The following is a 13,070-nucleotide window of genomic DNA, read 5'->3' as shown; positions in this document are numbered from 1 at the left end:
GCTTCAACCCCATGGGCCGCCACCAGTCGCGCCACCACCGGGACCCTATGCTCCCCAATCATTCCACCAGACGTCTATGCAAAGTCCCTATGCACCCCCTCCAGGCCACCCGGTATCACAGCCCCCAGTTCCAGTCGCTCAGCAAGAATCCCGACCGAGCACTGCTCAATCGCATAAAAAGGCACCACCCGCACCAAAATACCGTAAGTCCGAGGATTATATCTTATTTGTACCCAAAAATTCTAACATCTTCTGTAGCACCTGGCGACCGCTCTCATATCCCCGCAAATGCTCAGCCGATCTACGAGCTCCTCTCCGCTGACATGCAACGTGTGAAGGCCCGTGCCCCGGCCGCTTTTAAAACCCAGGTCAACGATACAGAACGACGCCTTAATCTTCTATTTGATCATTTGAACAACGAGGACCTTTTAAAATCCGACACTATCGGGAGTATGGCGGAATTAGCGCATGCAATTCAGGTGAAAGATTATGAAACTGCCCAAGCCATACATTTGGACATCTTGACCAATAAGACGGATGAATGCGGCAACTGGATGGTGAGCTTCCTCTTTAGTTTCTATTTTTTGGCGTCCGGGCAGCTTGATGCTAATGAGAGTGGTTGCGTATAGGTTGGTGTTAAGCGATTGATTGGCATGAGTAGGGCCACTCCTTGAACAGATAATTTCGGCCAGCGGTACCAGCTTAGAAATTTTGACGGCTAGACGAGCTGTATTTGTAGTTCCCCTTTCTAGAATTTTGGTTTTGAATTTTCTATTCCCTTTTAGTGTTTTAGGCCCTGGTTTCGGCCCCCTGAGAGAGTCGAACCGCCATAGGTGAATTATACGGAATCGCAAAATGGTATGATTATATATTTGGGATCCATATACAGTATTATACATGATCCAGTATGTCTGTTGCTGATGTTCTGGCATTACCTCACCAAAGCGAGGGGTAGAATAGATTGCGAGAATATCAATAACGTTTATGTCAAATTGGTATATCAATCCGTCTCAAATTCAGGGTAAATACCGTGTTATCCATCCAAACAAACAGTATTACCACAAATGTTCTACTACGATGTCGTGCTCCTAGTGCCCATACGAACTCCTCCGCGTACTCCAGCCGGGAAGTTTCTCGCGCTCAGTAACACACCCTTGGCGCTTCTCACTTCTGCTCTAAAGGCGGCGATTGCATCTGCTTCTCCATTCGAGATACCTGATTTACCATCCTTTGAATCGTCGCCGTATGCGCCGTATAGTGGTGAGCTTAGATACGAGGGTGAACTGTAGGCCAAGCTATCAAGGTAGCCCTGCAAATCGGCGATACGATCTCGAGCGTCGACGTGGGAGACGTCTGCTTGTTTTTCTTCGTAGAGGATGTCGTTAAGCTGGGAGGATATGGATTTGAGACGGGAGACATGGGAGTCTAGTGCCTTTTGGGATTCTGAGATTATAATTGATTCTGCGGATGTGGAGGGCAAGTTCGGAGGGTTCTCGAGTTCTGGGCTTGTTTGGGTCGCGATGTCACGGTGGAAAAGCTCGGTGGGGTCCGAAGTGATTGAGTCTGTGTCCCCTTCTTCTTTCTCTTGAGATGACGCGGGTTTTCCAGATTTCATTGCCGCGAGCGGTATAGTAGAGACGCTCTTTTCCAACTTTTCGTTCAGAGTCTCGAGATTCCGTTGCGCTGTCTGTGCGAGTTCTTGCCGTGCATCCGTGAGGGAGGCGATCATAGGTTTGATAAGAAATTCACTCGCACCATACATGGTTGATGCGAGGCCTGCAGCACCGTATAGAGTATATAGAAGTGTTCGTAGGTTTACGAGTGGTGGTGGTTTTGGAGCGTTCGTGAGGAATTCAGGATAAGTTATGATAGGAGGGATGTCACGGGCGGGTACGGAGGGTTGTTGCTGCGTCGATGACAGGGCATTAGATGCACCCTTAGAGTGGATTTCGGAAGGACTTGATGACGCCTCTTGGTTCGAACTGGATGAGGAAGACTCGTCCTCTTTGCTTGATGTCGCATCTGTATTTCTAGAAGTCCCCAGGAGCTTTTGGATATCGTCATTTTCCAAACCCTTGGACTCAAGAAACGCAATTTTCTTGTCTATCGGTGCATCCTTTATCGATTCATCTTGCAGAAACTGTGAAGCTTGCTCAAGTAAAGTCTTGTCTGTCGATGGACTCGACTGCTTCTCCACGCTCGAGGAAGCTTGGGTTTCTTCGGCGTTGCGGTTCGCAGCTAGCTGCCAGCTGGGGATAGAAGGGACCTTTGAATTAGCCATAAGTCCCGTTCAAAATCTTGTCATCAATCAAAATGGGCCAAGAGGGGCAATTGCACTGGCACCGTGAAGAGAACTGGAATCCGGGTTGCTATAACATTTGCACGATCAGTTGAAAATCGGCGGATGGCTGTACGGAGTAAGCCTGAACGAGTTAACTAGTTACCTCGGCTTGTGGCGTATGACATGCGTAAATACAGAGCGTATCAAAATTTCGCACGGCAGAAACCGTATTTCAAAAACACCCCCCAATTAAAGTACCAGGTACAGGCAATTTGGTTAGGGCTGCACACGACTACAAGTACCTTGCACTTCAGCCCAGTCTTGTGTAATTTATCCCCAGCTAGGAACATCATCCATGGCAATAATGCAGTCTGGCTACAGAAAACAGCGTTCTCATTGATACAAAGAGTTGCGATTCCACCATCGGAGAAATAGGCTGTTCAAACTCATATCCCCGTCTTGATTGCAGTAGAGTTTTGGACAACTCTCACCGTTTGGTTGGCTTAACAACGCAGCAAGCAATCACCAGGGGCTTGACCGCATCCAATTAATTTTCTTGGTCGCCATTCCGCAGCTGCGTGGCGAAGCGCTATCTAAGCTTGATATTTGCAGTGTTGGATCTCGGGCTCATGGCAGAAAGACCCGTCAAGCGTCTTCGCCAACAGGGAGACGGTGCGGACGAGCCCTCGTACCACCATATCTTGCGGACGAACGAGACAGGCGAAAGCAGCGACGATTGGCAGCCACAGACTCCGCGCAACGATCAGTAAGTCTTATTTCCAATGATAGTATTCAGATCTTTTGGGATTTTTATTCGTCCCAGGATTGTCGGTCCTGTTGCTGTTGGCCTTCTTTTTTTGAAACCTGGAGATCCTAGCAATTTATATGTCGAACGTGGACAGAGCACCTGCACCTGCAAGGGTCTAGACAAGGCTTTTATTGTCACTAGAAGATGAGATGTAGCATCAACGGCATCATTGGCCTTTGTACCAATGAGACACAGTTGATGCGTTGATGCATATGCGACCGTTGGAGAGGCTGTATTCAGTGAGAATGACTGTCACCTCCCGGCAATTTTTTCTCCCCTGCCATTGTTCCCCGTGGAGATATTAGCCCTCCACTCATTGGAAATCCCTTCGTTCACTCTTGAGTTTATTATCAGTGCTACCTTCCACTCCAAACGATTTCGATCTCCCCTCCATTCTAATACCCTATCGTTCTCTCTGTCCATCTTCACGAATTGCTTCCAGATTCCTCTACTCGTCAAAAGCATACCCTTAAATCGTACAGCATTTCTTGAGTTCTGAACATGCCTTCTGGCCGCACTCTTCGTTCGCGAGCTGCACTGACTAAATCATCAAGCAACGGGCCTTCTGCTGGTTCTATGGCAAGGCCGCAGAGAACTGCCGGGGGGCTACCATCTTCCCCGGCAGTCACAGTTTCTCGGTCTCCGTCAAGTCCTCCTGAAGAAACTAAGAGATCGATCCGTTTAACTGTAAAGATGCCATCGAGCAAGCTTCGCGAGGTTACGTCTGCAGATTTACGGCCGCATAACATATTTACGGAACCGGTAGTCATTACTGGTCCAAGAAGTAGTCGATCGAAAAAGAAAATAGTTGAAGTGGACAGCGACGATGACGAGGAGGAGGAAGAAGAAGAAGAGGAAGACGAGGAAGAGGAGGAGGATGAAGATGAAGAAGAGGATGAAGAAGCAGAGGATGACGATATAGAGTCTGCTTTGGAAGAGGAAGAAGGTATTGATGAAATGGCAGCAAGTGATGACCCTGACGCCGATGCTGAAGCGGATGAAGATGTGGACGCCGAGGGTGAACCTGATCCGGACATCGATGCAGACGGTGACATTGACATGGATGATGCTCCGCCTGTTTCTCAGCACCCTCGGCCGCGACCAACCGTGACTGTTACTCCGGCAGCAGCTGCCAAGGTCAGAAATGTTGAGGCCAGAAACGTCAATTTAGATGAGGAAGAGGACGATGACGACGAAGAGTTATCTGAATTGGAATCCGAAGCTGGAGCGGAAAAAGGAGACGACACAGTCCTTCAAGAGGAGGTAGAAGAAGAGGAAGCTGAAGAGGAGGAAGAAGACATAGAAGAAGACGATGAGGATGAAACTGCTACCCCTATGGAAGCCAGCCGAGCAAGTTCTCCTGGATATACGAACCGAATGACTAAACGGCAAAGAGAACGCTTACAATTTGGAGATTTCTTACAATTACCTATGGGTAAGCTCTTCGTTGGAAAGGCTACAATATCTCAGGAAGTTGCTAATGAACGTGCATTGATAGAACCCCAAGTTAAAAAACATTTGACGGCAGAGGAACACGCCATGCGCCGCGCCGAAATGGCGAGGCGAAGAAAGAATCTTAGCGAGAAGCGCAATGAGGAAGAAAAGGTAAATTTCAGCCGAGTTCGAAAGGTTTTATTGGCCACTTACTAATGGGTTTGTCTAGATGGATACTATCAACAAGCTCCTCAAGAAGCAGGCGCCGAAACGGCGAGGAAAAATAAGTGCCGCGGAGACCGCTGGAGAGGCATCTCCCCACGTTCAAGAGTCCGAGGAGATTTTCAGGCCGGAGCCTACGATGATGCGCTATATATTGAATAAGGATGGTTGCAGACTGGGTATACCAGAGGAGTGGTCCGGAACACCCGCTGGCCGAATCTTTGAAAGTTCTACCATGAACTCTAATGGTCACAGTCATCATAGACTTGTGGAAGAAATATGAAGTTCCAAAGTCTATATTCTCGGTGTCTTTAATATGGTCGAGGCCTGTATTCGGTTGTTTTATAGGAAGGCGAAAAGAATCAGACCAGGTTTGCTTATTCATAGGTTACGCCTGGTCCAAAATCGCATCAAGATGTTGTCTAATTAGTTTGATGAGATAACGGGGGTGCATGTTGCGGACGTAGTCGATTTTCGTCAATGTAACAACTTTTACTCCTCTGTATAACTAATAGCCAGCGGCTATCTTGCATTTTCCTCTTTTTTGTCGGCGCAACTACTATCCCACATACAACGCTGGCCGACGGCTCCTAGGCTGGTACTACCTGCGCTGTTCGATGTCGTTTATCCGATCAAGGCATTTTTAAGCCTTCGATTTGTAGCGTCTTTGCACTATCCCGGGCGCCCTTTTGGTCATGACCGTGATTGGTCCGCTCTCCCAGCTAGATACGTCCATGGTTCGGCGGCGATTAAGGGAGAATTAGGCATCATTGGTTTAGAGACGCATCAGCTTGGGGACTTTTCGAGTTCATAGCTTTAGGGATTCCTTTGGTGTATTTGTCTTGACCTGCTGGGGTATCCGTTTTACTGGTGTGACACTGTTAGATATCGGACATTTACTGATATTAATCAGTGGAGTAAACTGACTGGGTATCCGAAAACTTTTGCGCTTCACGCTCTGTAAAAGCGGGTTGGAAGACAATATATCCTTTCAGCAAACGACGATTATTAGTTTCCTTGGACAACAAAAAGCGATGCGCACAACGGGCTCAACTTACCATTGAGGATCCCAAAACCAACTGCTAACGCAACGGGGATAAGTCCGCCGCGACCTGGTGCCATTGCTAATTGCAGAGACACAAGTGGCGACCTGACGTAGCTTCCGTCCGATACGCTGGCCTTAGAAGTTCCAATACGTCTACGGAGTACAATTCACGTCGCTGGCATTGAATGCGACATTGATTTTGACTTTCATAGTCAACTTACATAAGCAGATCGGTTGCCGTTCAATCACAGGCGCGTCTTCGACGCGTCTTTCAATTCCACCAAATGAAAGCATAGCGATTTGAACGGCACACCTCAACAACTACTTAAGACAGTCGATTCTTACCTGGCCTTCTACATCAAACCCTCAAAATGACGGAGTAAAGACATGGGTTGTTACAAATGGAACAATGGCGGGAGCGTGGCTACGTCCCCGACTCGGATGAAGAGGATGAGTGGGAGACCCAGGAGCCGAACGAACTCGTCCAGACGGAAACTGAACCAAAGGCGAGGGATACTTACTTGACTGCAAGTTGTGAAAAGCCTACAAGCGATGATATCAGCGAGAACCGGGGCTACGATAACCAAATCGAGTCGCAAGTCGACGCCCTGTCTAGACCGCCGGGTGGGCAAAGTGTGCTGCAACACTCAACGCTGGAAGAACTCGACGAACTAGATGATGATCCGCTGCAAGGCGATGCTGATTTGTTTGCCCGACCAACGAAAACGGTAAAGGATTCACACAGTAGCCGTCCGCAGGGCAGGGTACATCAAGACCCCCCTTCTTCCCCCGATGAATTGCAATTTGACGAACATTTGCCTGCCCAAATCCCCACTACGCCTATTGTCAAAGCGGTTGCGTCTTTTAATGAGGATCTTGGTGTTGCCAGTGACAATTCGTCGTTCCTTTCGTCGCCTCCATCAACGATAGTTTCTCCGTGGTCAACTAAAAGTGCCGAGGTAGAATGCAGTCGAACTCACCTCGACCGGGATGGGGTTACTACGAGGGAAGAAGATATTACACTTGAAGAAATACCTGATAATCCTCCCCTGAATAACTTTCTACAGAATGAGGCCAACGCATGTGAAGATGTTATTCCACTGGACGAATTGCCGGAAGATGTTTCAAACCCCTTCGTACAACATGGCAGGTCGCTCAGACAACGGAATGCTATCCAATTGCATCCTTATCTGTTGGAAAATGCCAAATATCAAAGGCTAGTGAAAGCAAGAGGTTTACAACCGGTGCGAGTCAATATTGTTGATCATGCACCACGAAAAGAAGCTGCTGAAAGTCAAAGCCAACCATATCAGGACGAAAATGTGCCTCCTTCAAGTAGTCCAGATGAGTCATTTCAACTCCCACCGTCTTCACCTGGACTATTGGAACAACCCAATTCGAGACCTACTCCGTCACCCTTAACGACTTGCCGGCAAGGAAAGACTGTTAATAAATATAATGACGAGAAATGGATATCAAAGACGGTGCAAAACTCTACAGCTCGACCAGTCAAACGGCGCAAAATCTCGCATGATCATGAAAATGACAAATCTACGACCCAAGATGTCCCTCAGGAATCAGTCGTTGTTCTTGTTAATAATACCACAACGCCTGCTCAAAGTACGAGCATTTTTGATATACCGCTCTCTCCACCACCTTCTGGCAGTCTCTCATCCGCCGGATCGATTCAGGAAATCCAAGATGTGAATGAATTTCGTTTCCCTCATGGTATGATGCCCATTCCAATGGCTACTCCGGCGACAGAAGCTCGAACAAACACAAATGCACACCGTGCACTCTTCGCAGAGCTCTTGGCCGAATCTGAATCCGAATCTGAATCCGACAATGTTGCTAAACCGACTCAGCGAGTTGACAGTGACTCAAACTCCGACTCGTCAAAAGCAAGCTCTACCGAGCTCAGAAGGATGAGGCGGAAGATTAAAGGGGTTTTACCGGCATCATGGCTGAGACTGGATCTCCAAGAACACGAACGGAGAGCTAAAGATATCGCTGAGAAGGAGAGGTTGAAATCTGTTCATCTTCAACGAGATAATGGCAAAGGTGTGGCTCGAAAAATATCAAAGACGGATAGGGATCGAACAAGGACCAGAAGACAACGCCCCGAGGCCTTTTTAATATCTGACGATTCGTGCTCTGATATTCAAACCGCGGAAGCCGCAAGTATTTCCCACAAATTACCCAGTGTTAGCAGGGAGACAAATCCATCAGAAGGCTTTTTGATGGGCTTAGGTGAAGAAGACGATATTCCCGAAGATAATCGGATTGATTATATGTACCCTTCTGTACCACGTCGCTCTATATCATCTGGTAAACGCAGGCCGCTGGGCTCCACAAACATCCGGAAGGGAAACCGTGGCTCTACCCATTTAGTACCCCAAGGCCCCAAATCGGATTTAAAGCGACAATCAAGGATTACGGACGCAGTGACCAGGCAAAGTCGAACCCGAATGACGCGTCTTCGGATACCAAGACTGGGCATACTAGATGCGCCCGATCTTGGAAGCATATCGCAGAAGGATCAGCCCCAATTTCTACGAATTGCAGCACGGTGTGCCCGAAAGCGACTTGACCATGCACGGCAAAGTCCAACTCGAAAATTCTTTCGATTAGGCAACAGGGATGATACGCAGGATGTGAATAACACGCTACGCGAATGGAAAAAAGGCGCAATAACGCGGAGAGCTCCTGTCGCTAGACGTGAGAACGCGAACTCATGCCCTTCCAATGCTGGAATTTCAGATGACTGCCGCCGCACACCTACCCTAGAAAATAACAATGATATTAATACGCTTTCCGACACATCAATGGGCAACGTATCACGTGACGATACGGGATCCTCCATAGACAGACGGCCCGAAGGGCAAACGCAAAGAAATATTGTGGATTTGACAGCTCCTCAGAATGAAGCAGGGCTAACTTCAACTCGGACCCCCCAGAAAGCCCAGGTCAAACAGAGTCGACTGGCACGCCATGGATTTGTTGTTTCCTCTTTTAGACGGAATGTTCCAAGGCCAGTAGGCCTGGATAATAGCGCGAATCTCTCTTTTGATACTGAAAGGCCCCAATCTCACTTCCAGAAAACGCTTTTTGCGTTGAATGAACATTACAGACGGTCAGAGAGAAGCGATCGTCTCCCCTTAACAAGATTCCTTTCCCACTCTGCACGCACTACACCGAAGGTCATTGAGCGTATTCATCCGCCTATAACCACGACCAGCGACGTCCAAATTTTGCCCTCCAAATCAAGACTTCCAATCAAGAGGCCGCGAAAAAGAAAGCCTTGTCGACTTGACGCTGAAGCGGTCGAGTATCGCCAACCGTTAGAACATGACTTGAATATAATTCAGGCAGGTTCTGTGAAGTCCGTCGAGATAACCGGATCCCGCCCTCTGAAAGGGTTGCAGACAACAGTGCAGATTTACACCATTGATTTTGACACATTTCCCCTTCAAACCGGCACTTATTTCCATGAATCGACTTTCGTTGGAAGCGGGGAGTTCCATCGATCACTGAACATATTATCTCGGGATTTCGATGTCTATTGCGGCCAATCAGCAATAATTGACGGTGACCATGTCTACCGATGGGGCTCATGGAATGACATGCTATCTTCTCAGCTCGGAGGTGTATTGGAAAAGATAGTGGCAGTATCCTGGACTCCAGGTGCAAGTTATCGTGATGTATGGGTTGACTCTTCTTCTACATTACAACTCTACAGATCGGTCATTCAGTTCATCAGCAATAGGCTCAGTTTCGGGGATCCCGTTGATAGGAAACTTTTTGTAGAAAGATGCCTTCCTATCCTTTCTGGGTTTTTAGACTGGTCTCGGACTTATATTCCAGATGCGCAGAACCTGGAAGATCTCGAGAATTACACCCGTCTCGAGATGCTCAGTTTAGTCCTTGCCAATCAGATCCAGCAACTTGCATCTCACGAATTAGTTGATTCCACAAAACGAACCGAAGCGAATAGTCTAGTACGGGATTTTGGCATTCAGATTTTTCAAACAATTCTGAGTCCACCTGGCATTGCTTGCATTCGGCACTTTCTAGAAGACAACAAACGTTTGCACAAGAGAGAAGCAGGTATTCGACAGGAATATCCGCTTGTCGAAGCGTATCTAGTGGCTCGGTACATCCTCTCAAGCCAAAATCGGTCAGCCAGGCCAACGACTGATGAACTTATTTCAAAGGCGCTCTCGTCGTCTATTAAAATCGAGAGTCTTGACCATGTTGTTGATATGGAAAGGCTTTGGCATAGCTTGTTCTCAATTCTCCCACTTGATGAGTTCGATGATTTGGGGATTTTTCATCCCGGATTACGGTTCAAAGACTGCGAAGGACATTGGCCCATTGTCACGCAGTTAATATCAAAGGTTTTTGGGTTCTACGAAGCCGATCGCGAAGCGCAAAAGCCAGCTTTCAACAAATATGTAAGAGCGCTGCTCCACCGCTGTTTTCATTTGATCAAAGGCTGGGGCTGGAAACATTGCAAACCCCTGCTAGAAATGCTGTTCGATTTCTTCGCGCGAAATCTATTTCACAATCTCACAAACGAGGATGAAAATGGGTCACCCTCTTTTCTTGACGATTTGGACAAGAATCCGGCACTTGATGTCGAATCCAGGGATACTTGTTTTCATATCTTCTTGAAAATTGTTGGGACTGGTTTAAGTTGCATCACTTCGCTTCAAGATTATAAGAAGACACGGAATATCGCTTGGCGATTGTTACCAAACCATGGCCGATTATATCCAAAAGAGCAGCCGTTGCGTCAAGACGACCTAGACGCCCTACGCAACCACCATGATCTTCTATGCACTCTCTACTGGGCAGTTCCGGATGGCTGCCGACCACAACTGAAAACACTACGCTACCTAGTACCTCCAGCAACCTCGCATAAAGAAGCTTGCATCATCAATATTCATGCTTGGTCAAGGTTGGTCAGGTTCAAACTGTCAACAAGCGAGGATTCTGACCTCGTAGACTTTGCGATATGGCATAGCGACTTTACTACTGAATTGTTAAAGCAACATTCGCTTGCAAGAACAGAATTAGAGCATGCCGCTATTTCAGCGTCCACGTTTGCTCGCCAGTCAGTCGAAAGTGCAATCGGAAAGAATCAGAGGCAAATAGAATCCCTCCTAAACAGTGCTTTGACCGGCATGAAGCAGGCACTAAACACGGCTAAAAGTATGTCGCGAACTATGATACTAATGGAAAGGTTGCCTGTTGAAAAGCTCTTAGGCTTATTCAATCCGTCGATCAAACGCCTGAATGGTGTTGTGTGTCAGACTTTGGAGCTGCTATATACCTATTCGACTATGGAAATGGTACAGACTCAGAAGCCTCAGGCATCAATCGAGCCCAGCGAAGACAGTCAAGAATATGGTGATTGGGTGGGATTCGAAGAAGTCTACGACCAGCAGATGGACATTACAGACCCTGCCATCCTTTACATAGACAGCAGCGTTCGGCCAGCACTCTTCCAATTTATATCCCGGGTGTTTGGAGAAGATCTGGCACCCGACGACACTGTGCTTGTGAAAGCAATCGATACCTGGATAGGAGTTTCAGCCACCCTTGTCAAGCATCGATTACGACAGTGGACTAGTTACCTCAGTCTCTACGATGGAGATTCCTGGGCATCTCTACGGACCACGGACCAAACAAGGAGGTTTATGCCATATTTCCTTGCGAAACTCGTCAGCACGGATCCGGGCACCCTGGCCGATTGCAGATCTCGAATACTCAACTACTGGGTCGAATCGTTAGCGGAAAGGGGCTCGATGCTGAAGTTTCAACATGAGTTAACTACAGCTATCCTCAATAACTGTCGCGAAGATCCTCTCTTTGACAATTTGCCATTCTCAGTAGATCGAATGAGCGGCGTTTACGAGATATTTCTGGAGGACTTTTGTCAGAGAAGGGTATCGCTTCTCTCATGCCTTCTTTCGAACATGCGGGAACATTTGGCCCGACTTGAAGAGCGAAATCACTCCGACATGCGCATAACTACCGAATACTGTGAAATGATCAAAACTCTAATGGCGACAATGCGGCGAAACTACGAAGAGTTAGGGAGCCCAAACACCCCTGTTCATGGTTCATACGTGGACTTCGTTCACCGTGCAGTTGGGTTCTTACAGCAGCACTCTCAAAACATATGCCCGATCGATGAGTTCTTCATGGACCCAAGATCGTTTCCACTTCCTGCATCAGACCCTACTTATGTGGTTGCCAAAATGAAGAGTTACGGAGTTCGGCTGTCTGTTGCGAAAATCGCCAAACAGCTTGTTATGTTTGTTCAAAATGTGTCGGAACGGGCAGCGGTGGATGGACATCAGGCTTATTTGGTGGATCAGTTTTACAAGGCGATGGATCACACCTACTGCGAGAAGGACTATCGACAGCCATATCTCCGTGCATTCTTGTTGAACTGCGTGCTACCCGCCTACGTGGAGAACGCTTTTAGCAATCCAGTTGGGTGGATTTTAGTCCGGCCGCTATTGCAGTCAACCACTCGCATTTTCGCGGATCTATTGCTGGATGTGGACACCGCCAACAGCGATTGTGCCTCCCTTGTCATGGATTCAATACTCGTCTACTTCGACTCTGTGGAGCGTGCTCTCCAGCTCTTGACTGATCACCCGGGTTTGCTCGAAGAAGCATCGGTCCTGCTCACTCTCACGTCGTTCCTAGAAACAATTCTCGCGTCGCTGCCACTCGTTGACTATCTCTACCAGATTTCAGATCAAGCAGCACGATTCATCAAAATGATTCTGCACAAAGGTATCGGGGAATACGTTTTGCGATCGCAGTTTTGGTATGAAATCCGCGCCCATTCTGCTTAATATCTCTGGTACAGGAGTCTGGGGGTCTAATAGAACCTTTATTGCATCTGCCAGTTGACTTCTCACACCCAAATCGGTCTCGACGTGAAGCAGTCCATTAGCGTTTCAGTCAGAGGGATTTTCTTCTCGTTGACCGCCTTTAACATATATCCTCGCATCATTATAGGATCATGGTCTAGAAGGGCAACGAGTATATCGACACCTGTGCTTCTGATTGCTGGTACTGGATGCTTCACGGCGTATACGATAACCGAAAAGAGACCATGACTTATAAAGCTTCCAAATAAACTCCCACGAGCAGTAGCTTGCAGGTTCTTAGCAATCGACGCGCTCTGGTGGATGAATTGCACTGCATCTTCCTTTCGTTTATTATCCGTATTCCTTGGGTTGAACAGCGCAAACAAT

At 47.7% G+C, this 13,070-nt stretch overlaps 3 protein-coding genes across 3 annotated transcripts; 2 read left to right on the top strand and 1 right to left on the bottom strand.

The window, feature by feature from the left end:
* Window positions 1-1,072: 1,072 nt before the first annotated feature.
* On the bottom strand, window positions 1,073-2,281 carry UREG_06440 (uncharacterized protein; the record flags this gene model as incomplete). The annotated part of the gene is made up of 1 exon (XM_002583427.1): window positions 1,073-2,281. The coding sequence occupies one exon, from the start codon at window positions 2,279-2,281 to the stop codon at window positions 1,073-1,075; it is 1,209 nt and encodes a 402-aa protein (XP_002583473.1).
* A 1,309-nt stretch (window positions 2,282-3,590) lies between these two features.
* UREG_06439 (uncharacterized protein) lies at window positions 3,591-5,028 on the top strand (the record flags this gene model as incomplete). The annotated part of the gene is made up of 3 exons (XM_002583426.1): window positions 3,591-4,524; window positions 4,588-4,694; window positions 4,753-5,028. 3 exons carry the CDS (start codon window positions 3,591-3,593, stop codon window positions 5,026-5,028), a joined length of 1,317 nt encoding a protein of 438 aa, XP_002583472.1.
* Window positions 5,029-6,191: 1,163 nt separating this feature from the next.
* Window positions 6,192-12,932, top strand: UREG_06438 (uncharacterized protein; the record flags this gene model as incomplete). The annotated part of the gene is made up of 2 exons (XM_002583425.1): window positions 6,192-12,603; window positions 12,832-12,932. The coding sequence occupies 2 exons, from the start codon at window positions 6,192-6,194 to the stop codon at window positions 12,930-12,932; spliced, it is 6,513 nt and encodes a 2,170-aa protein (XP_002583471.1).
* Window positions 12,933-13,070: the final 138 nt, after the last annotated feature.

The sequence above is a fragment of the Uncinocarpus reesii genome, genomic scaffold (genome assembly GCF_000003515.1).
Source record: "Uncinocarpus reesii 1704 scaffold_4 genomic scaffold, whole genome shotgun sequence".
In the NCBI taxonomy this organism is placed as follows: domain Eukaryota; kingdom Fungi; phylum Ascomycota; class Eurotiomycetes; order Onygenales; family Onygenaceae; genus Uncinocarpus; species Uncinocarpus reesii.
This window is presented reverse-complemented; position numbering and strand designations above follow the sequence as displayed.